At 45.9% G+C, this 7,591-nt stretch overlaps 1 protein-coding gene across 1 annotated transcript; it reads left to right on the forward strand.

Annotated features, from left to right (window-relative positions):
* Nucleotides 1–659: 659 nt before the first annotated feature.
* On the forward strand, nt 660–7,053 carry MALSU1 (mitochondrial assembly of ribosomal large subunit 1). The gene is made up of 4 exons (XM_030236981.2): nt 660–849; nt 2,336–2,514; nt 4,968–5,049; nt 6,246–7,053. The coding sequence occupies exons 1-4, from the start codon at nt 660–662 to the stop codon at nt 6,422–6,424; spliced, it is 630 nt and encodes a 209-aa protein (XP_030092841.2). The 3' UTR covers nt 6,425–7,053.
* The last annotated feature ends 538 nt before the right edge of the window (nt 7,054–7,591 follow it).

Below are 7,591 nucleotides of genomic sequence, written 5' to 3' on the forward strand. Positions count from 1 at the left end.
AAGTGATGCTTCTTCAACTGCCCTCTGGCCCACGTTCCCAAGCCATGGTACCAAACAGCCACCCTCAGGATGTATGCCCAGGATAACCTGTATCTGTTTTCTGGCTCCAGAATGCCACAGGCCAGATGCAGCTGCAAACCCAACACATCAGCTGCACCTGGCTGCGAGGACAAGGGAGACCCCACGGCTGAGGAGCAACAAAACAAGGGGAAATGGCTTCAACTTGAAAGACGGTAGGTTTAGGTTTTAGGAAAAAATTCTTTACTGTGAGGGTGGTGAGGCGCTGAGGTTGCTCAGAGAAGCTGTGGACGCCTCATCCCTGAGAAGCGCTCAAGGCCAGGTTGGACAGGGCTCTGAGCCACCGTCCAGTGGAAGGTGTCCTTGCCCACGGCAGGCAGGTCGGAACTGGACGATCTTTAAGGTCGGTTCCAACCCAAGCTTTTCTACGGCTCCGTGACCCTGAGCGAGCCCGCCCACACGGGAGCCACCGGCCGGCCGGGGCCGAGCAGCCGCAGGGCCAGCGGAGCTGACCCCCGGGCCAGCGCCGCGCGCGCGCCGCGGCCCGACCGGCAGCCGGCTGCGCCAATCAGGAGAGGGGGCGGTCCCATCATCGGCCAATGGCGGGGCGCCGTGCCGGGAGGGGCGGGGCGCGGGCCGGCATGTGGCGGGCGCTGGTGGGCGCACGGCGGCTCCTGCGGTCGGTGGGGGCCGCGGCCGGGGGCGCCCCGGGGGCGGAGCTGCCGCCACCCCGGGCCCCGCCGGGTCGGGGCTGCGCGGCGGCGGGAGGCGGAGCCGGGCCCGGGCCCGGGCCCGGGGCGCTGGGGGCGGCGGAGCAGCGCCAGCCGGCAGGTAGGGCCCAGCCCTGGGCCGCGCTTCGGAGGTGCCCAGCGGGACTTTGAGCGGAGTGTGACGCCCCTTGAGAAGGGGCACGCGTGGAATCGCGCCTGCCGCTGCGGAGGGTCCTCGCCGTGCCCAGAGCCGTGGGATCGGCCGGGACCGCGGGCCTCGGGGTCACGGCACCGGCACCGGGCCGGCATGGCCTCCGCAGCGCTGCTGGAAAGCGGGGGCCGGGCGGTGTGCAGGGGCCCGGGTGTGGGTCCGGGTGTGAGGGATCCCTGCCCGGCCGCACGCGTTGCCGTGCCGTGCCCTTCGGTAACAGCCTCGTGACACGTACAAGCCTTGCGTGCTCAGGTCTGGTTGGCGGCTGTGGCTGTTCAGCAAAGCTCCTCTAGCCTGCATCTGGCCGGGACGAGCAGTGCCTGGTGATGTTCACCCACCCATCCGTTCTCCAAGCAGGCTCTGGAGGCTTCTCAGGTGGCTACCAGGCAAATTCTTGACTTGCGTGACCGCCGTGTCTGGAGGATCTGTGGCCACTGCTAGTTTTTAAGATGTGTGACCACAGCAAAAAGTTGAAAGAGTGCCCTGAGCTGAAAGCCTTGTATTTACAGAGATCTGATCCAATTTCATATCCCCCATTCATGCATATAATTGTAGCTATTGTTCCTTTGTTTGGCTTTTTCTTTATATTGGGAAATATAAAGCTTGGCTTTGTGCTGGTGCTCAGTCTGCACTAATGTTCATTTTATAGTGGCAGACTGGCACTGCTGACAGATTCAAATTATGCTTAAAGTGTGCATACAAGTTGCATCTACCTAATTAGGACAAATTAAAAATAAACTTATTTCATGGTGTGAACAGAACATAGTTTCACTGATTTACTGTTTTGTAAGCTGGCTTCCTTAAGCTGTTGAAGGACTAAAGTTTTGTCTACAATATCATAATGCTGGCCACCAGATCAGGCTAGGGAAAAACAAAAAAAAGTGGCATTATTCTACTTGCAAATATAGCAATGTCTTCACTCTACATCATGTCAGCTCCATTTTTAAAATATTGGTTTCGAACGATTTAATCACAATGTATTATCACAGATTGTGGAAAAGCGTTGTTCTGAAATATTTTCAATTTTATCTGTTGTTTTAATAATGTCTCTTGGAGTCCCTAAGTTTAATTAATCTACATTGACAAGTGAATGATATTATTGGCTTTTAAATAGCAACAAGAAATAAGTAAGTTAGCAAAAACCAGAGTTTCATTTAGGTAACTGTTACATCTAGTGATGGTGTTGTTTGCTGGAAGATTGCTTACTTCTCTGCTTTGGTGGCTGTAAAAGTGATTTTGAAAAATCTGCAGTTCATGTTGCATTGTCACTATCAAACCAGACTCAGTGAGTGACTTAGGCTGTAATTCAGTTATTGTTATTTTATGGCTCTAAATGGTTTATTTCTGCAATTAAAAAGAAAGTTTGCCTCTGTACTATTTTTTCTATGTGCTCCAGATACTGTTCTTCCAAAGTTCAACATTGACTTGGCTGTAGCACTGCTGAGGCAGGAAAATGCTAAAGACATCTGTGTCATCCAGCTATCTCCAGAACTAAAATACTGTGATTATTTTATAATTGTGAGCGGATTTTCAACACGGCATCTTCATGCAATGGCAAATTACATGCTGAAAATGGTAAGACCATAGTTCTTGCTGCTCTCTCTGAGTTTTGGGCATGGGTTTAAGTGTGGTGATGGGAATTTCCTCAGGATTGCATGTGTAGGGGTGTACCAGGTAAGATGAAACTCATGACGTCATTTAGTCCTGAATACATCTAGGAAGTAACTGGGTTTTTTCCTTTAGCAGTACTACACAAAATATAGGTATTAGGTTTCAGAAACTGACCTCTCTGTATGTGGAACGCTGAGGACATCACAGTTGGGTGACTAGAACATGAATGATGTGAGATGGTGATGATGACCTGTGTCTACCTTTATTTTTGTCCAGCAAGCACCATTCCCAGTCATTCAAAATAGCTTTATCTGGCTGCTCTCAAACCTTGATCCTTAAAGTTTCCACTTTCTCAGGTATATTGTAAGGCTGGGAAAAAAGTTGGCCTCTTAAGAGGCTCAGGATCTGCTCATGAGCTTTAAGCATACTTAAAGCTCATGAGCAGATCCTGTAAATGGTCACCCTGCTGTGCATGTACTGCTGGAGAGGAGAGGCAGCAGCAGCCATCCTTGCACAGAAATCCTCTGCTGTTTGCCTTTGGAAGAAAGAGAACTTTTCAGTAAGGGAATGGAGGTCAGAATAAAATTACTGGTCGAGCTTAGAGATGAGGGTGAAACTCAGGAGGGAGAAACTTTCTTGCTTGAGAAGAGCCATGCAACTGTTGGAAAGCACAGCATGAGGAATATGACCAATCAGCTGACTGTACTCAGCCTGGAGTTTGCCTTCTCACCACCCACTTTATTTCCCTTCCTGACCCTGTTTTTCCTTTCACTCTTAGTTTTGCTTTCTTCCTTCCATTGGTTTCAGCTGTGAGACTCATGGGAGAAGGGAGAGTGGGAGAGATGGTTTAGCTTTTCAGGGCCTTTTGGAGCAGGTATGGGGAGTTTCTTGTGTTCTCTGCAGGAACTGGCACATCTTTGCAAACCAAAGCTGGAAGTTGCATTAATGTGGTTTGAATATGCTAAATCAGAATGTTTAGTATGTACTCTTGCTTGTATAACTTGCTACTCTTAACAGTTTTTCATGTTCCTTGGACCAGGAGAGATCAGTGAGTACCATTTGTCCTGCAAAAACTTTGCTGGGCTTCATGGCTGCACCCTCTGGTGGCTGTAAAAGCAGCAATTTTTGCAAGGGCAGAGCCTCTTGGGAGGCGTGTTGTCCTCCTGGGCATCCTGAGAAACGGAAGCCTGGTCAAGTACTTGGGGGTGGCTGAGTTTGCCTCACATTGGAAATTTTTCTAGGTAAAAAGTGGCTGAAGCTTAAGATGTAAAGCAGAGCAAGTGCTCCACAGTGCTGCCAGTCAGTTGGCAAGCTTTACTACCATTCCTAAACCCTTATGATTTACTCACAGTAAAACAAAGAGGTGCTCAGGTGTAGCATGAGATCTTCCTGTTCTGCTTCCAGGAGCTTGTGAATGGCTAAGGCCCACATCCCCATCTGCTTTCATGTCAGAGGAAGAAGCTAACACTTGGCTATATTGTAACTGTTCACCTTATACAGCTCTAAAGATGAGGCTTGGAAACTTGTAGCAGGGATCAGCCTTTGCAACCCTGATGATAGCTGATGGCAGTTCACACCGGGCTTTTTAGCATTTTGAGCAGACTGTTGGAATCTTCTGAAGATACTTCACAAGCTGTCTTAAAGAAAGGAAAGTAGAACTGGTTCTGAGTTAGCATTTTGAAAGTTTTCCATGCTGGTTTGCAAACTAGCATCATTACCCAGCAGCTAACATTGTATGGAACAACAGTGAACAGCTGCATTTTGTGATAATTGCACTCCCAGTGAAGTGAGACTCATTTGCCATGCTGGTACATGTTGTTTTGTGCTCTGTCTTCCATGGCAGAATGGACTTTTGGAGCCATTTCTATCAAAACCCCTTGCAGAGGAGCAAGTAGGTTATGGCCAGATCTGAAAGTGACCACACTTCAGGCTTGAGCTGTCAAATTTCTCCAGCTCTGGTGGGTGTTTGAGTTCTTCATGTACTGTCTGGGGAGAGCTCTCAAGCTGGTACCTACAGAAGGCACCACGTGTTGCACAGAGAACTGCCCACTTTCCCTGACTGACCTTGTGCAGCCCTGCTTTGAGCAGCCCCCTCCCCTCTCCCAGTAATGGAAAGACTGCTGTAAGCAGTTGTATTTAGAATTCATCTTGATAAAAGATAGCTACAAAATTATTGGACAACAGTATGGGAATCCAGAGCATTAGGATTTCAGATTTGAGAAATCTGTAGGTATTTTCCAGTAGTGTAAATCTATATTAGCCTTTTTCTTTTATGCAGACCTCAGGACCAGCATGAAGTAATCTAACCAATTTAAGCTTTAAAACAACTCAGCAAAATCAAGCTTCTCTGTTAAGTTTGAGTGCTTTTTAAATAAATGTAAAAGACTTAGTTTTCTGCCATTCATTTTTTTTCTCAGTACAAGCATCTCAAAGAAGAAGGTGGTCCTCATACTCAGATTGAAGGAAAAGAGACAGATGACTGGCTGTGCATTGATTTTGGTAAATATTTGTGAATCTGGGAAAAACAAAGTTCTGCATGAGCTCTTTGTTGACAGAAGCATCTCACCATAAACCCTGGTTGCTGTGGAAAGTTCACAGTTCTCTGCTGTTTGGGAATTCCAATTGTTTCTTGAACTCACTGAGATAATAAATGATTTTCCATTAAATATCTTTGGCACCAAGAAAACAAACTAGTCTTCAGTGGCTAAAACAGGTCCTAATAAATTGAAGGTAACAATAGTGGGGGGAAAAAAGCTACTTCAATCAGTTTCCTCATGTTTCTGTAATCCATGTTTGGGTAAATGGGAGCTCACTGTACACTGTCTTACTAGTGAACTATTGAACAGACTTTTTCACTGTCCAGATCATACCATCACATGGGGTAAAACCTCAGTCCTAAGAAATTGAGTTTAATTCTTTATTCTACAAGTGTGAAACTCTACACAAATACAAAAGACTACATTCAAAAAGCAGTTCTCCTTCACTGCTACTTTTAGAATCTCACCCATGGGCTTGGTGTTTTGACCTAAAAGATGAACACTTCACTTATGGACGAGTGAGGAGCACTGCAGCCACTGATGTTAAGCCTTGGCTACTTAATGATAATAATTATTGAGGGTAATAACTTAAAATCAATTGGAATTTAAGGGAATCACTACAGAAGAGTGCATTAGGCAAACACTGGAATTAACGTTCTCTGCTGTTGTTTGCAGAAAATTAATGAAACCAGAAAACCTTAGTACATCAAAGTTTGAACCTATTTCATTGTAAAAACCACTTGAGAAGTGTGAGCAACACACCTAGGAAAAATTACTTGGCTTTAGCAGAATGCTGACAATACAAGAAAGCTGAAAATCCATCTGTCACCTTGAGGCACTCTTTCAATGAAATTTCTTTTGTATTTCTTCTGTCCCATGGAAGTCATCATTTCTTTGGTTTGGAGTCTTGTGATACTGTCCTATTTTAAAGTATTGTGTCTCATATCTTGTTACTGTAGTCTTGGAGTTTTCTGAAAGACTGCCCAATTTCTAACACTGCTTGAGATCTGGAAGCATCAGCTTAGGAAGGGACTTTTATCAGCTGCCATGTTGTATCTAGCTAGAAAGGGGGTGAAGGGCTTGAACTCTTTGCTCCGCTGAAGGTTAGTAGTGCTTTAGTGTTCTCTTTAATTCATTGTGAATTTCTGTTCTGTGCAGGTAACATAGTGGTTCACTTCATGCTGCCAGAGACACGAGAAGTTTATGAATTGGAGAAGCTGTGGACTCTTGGTCCCTACGATGACCAGTTAGCACAGATGACTCCACAGTCCCTGCCAAAGGACTTTATCTTTGGACTGACTCCTAACAGCAGTGATCATCTTGAGACAAGAACTTAAAGCAGCTACTGCATGGAAAGAGGACTAGTGTGCCTGAGTCATACAGTCTTGAGAACTGAGTAGTCAGTACAGTTGATCAGTACAAAGCAATGTTTTTATTGGATGTGCCCAGGAAGAGTTCTGAGCAAGCTAAAGTGAGCAGAAGCATAGAATCATTAAGATTGCAAAAAATCCTTAAGATTAGAGTCCAACCATGAAATGTCAAAGAAGGAATCCTATCAGGGCTTCCCAAGGGAGCCATTGGCTTAGTGGAGTTTGCAGTGAGAAGAGCGGGGCAGAGACAGCTGCTTAAGCTGGAACTCGTGCTCAGCCTCTAGAGTAATTGTTTTTCTAATATCTTTAAAAAATACCCTGTAGTGGCAGTGCAAAACAGACTGGAGTGCTGCAAGGAAAAACTGTGAAATAGTACACTTGAGATGACACTTCTTGTGTTGAGCCATTTGCTTCTGGTCACAATAAAGCAACTCATGGTCTGAAGGGGGGACAGAAAACACACTAGTGTTACTGAGAACATAAAAGCCAAGAGCAACAGTGACAAATAAATGTGCTTTGAGTTATCAGAACAGTAAATCAGTTTTCCAGCCAAGGCAAACCTGGTTTTAATAATAATAAAAAAGCCCCAAACTGAAGTGCTTCAATTACTTGTTTTCTTGCGAGAGGATGCAGCTCATCCTGCATGTGCAGTTGTCTCGTCTCCTAGCTTTCTTCTCACCTACTTTCTGAAAAGGGACACTGAGACAATACAGTGTGGGAGTGAAAATCTTCAACTCTTTGACATGGGGAAAAAAGTTCTATAGAAAGCCCTTGGTCTCTGAGCATTACTTGCTGCTAATGGACTGTTGAGCACTTTCAGAAGTCACTGTTCAGTGTGTTCTTAGCGTGACTGATGCGTGGTCTGCTAACCAGTTAAAGAACTTGAAGGTCATAACCAACTTGTCTGTGTAAGACAAGATGTTTTTCTGTACTGCTACAGGACAGGGGGTTCATCACTGGATTAGGATCTCTTCCTCCTGGAGAAGTGTGCTCTGCCATGTGTCAGAAAGTCAGAAAGCAGAAGCAGGAGATCTTGAGGGTAATCACCTTTTTTTCCCCATAGCCCTACGAATTACTGCAAGCCCTGTCTGCATCTCTGCCCTGCACAGCAGCTTGTTTGTAATGCTCAAAGTG

This window comes from Serinus canaria, chromosome 2, assembly GCF_022539315.1.
Source record: "Serinus canaria isolate serCan28SL12 chromosome 2, serCan2020, whole genome shotgun sequence".
Taxonomy (NCBI): Eukaryota; Metazoa; Chordata; class Aves; order Passeriformes; family Fringillidae; genus Serinus; species Serinus canaria.

Excerpts from the sequence above, each read along its gene's own strand:
- MALSU1 (XM_030236981.2), top strand. The coding sequence starts at position 660 with ATGTGGCGGGCGCTGGTGGGCGCACGGCGGCTCCTGCGGTCGGTGGGG. Across the intron at positions 850-2,335 it reads GGAGCAGCGCCAGCCGGCAG|ATACTGTTCTTCCAAAGTTC; the intron begins GTAGGGCCCAGC and ends TATGTGCTCCAG. Across the intron at positions 2,515-4,967 it reads CAAATTACATGCTGAAAATG|TACAAGCATCTCAAAGAAGA; the intron begins GTAAGACCATAG and ends TTTTTTTCTCAG.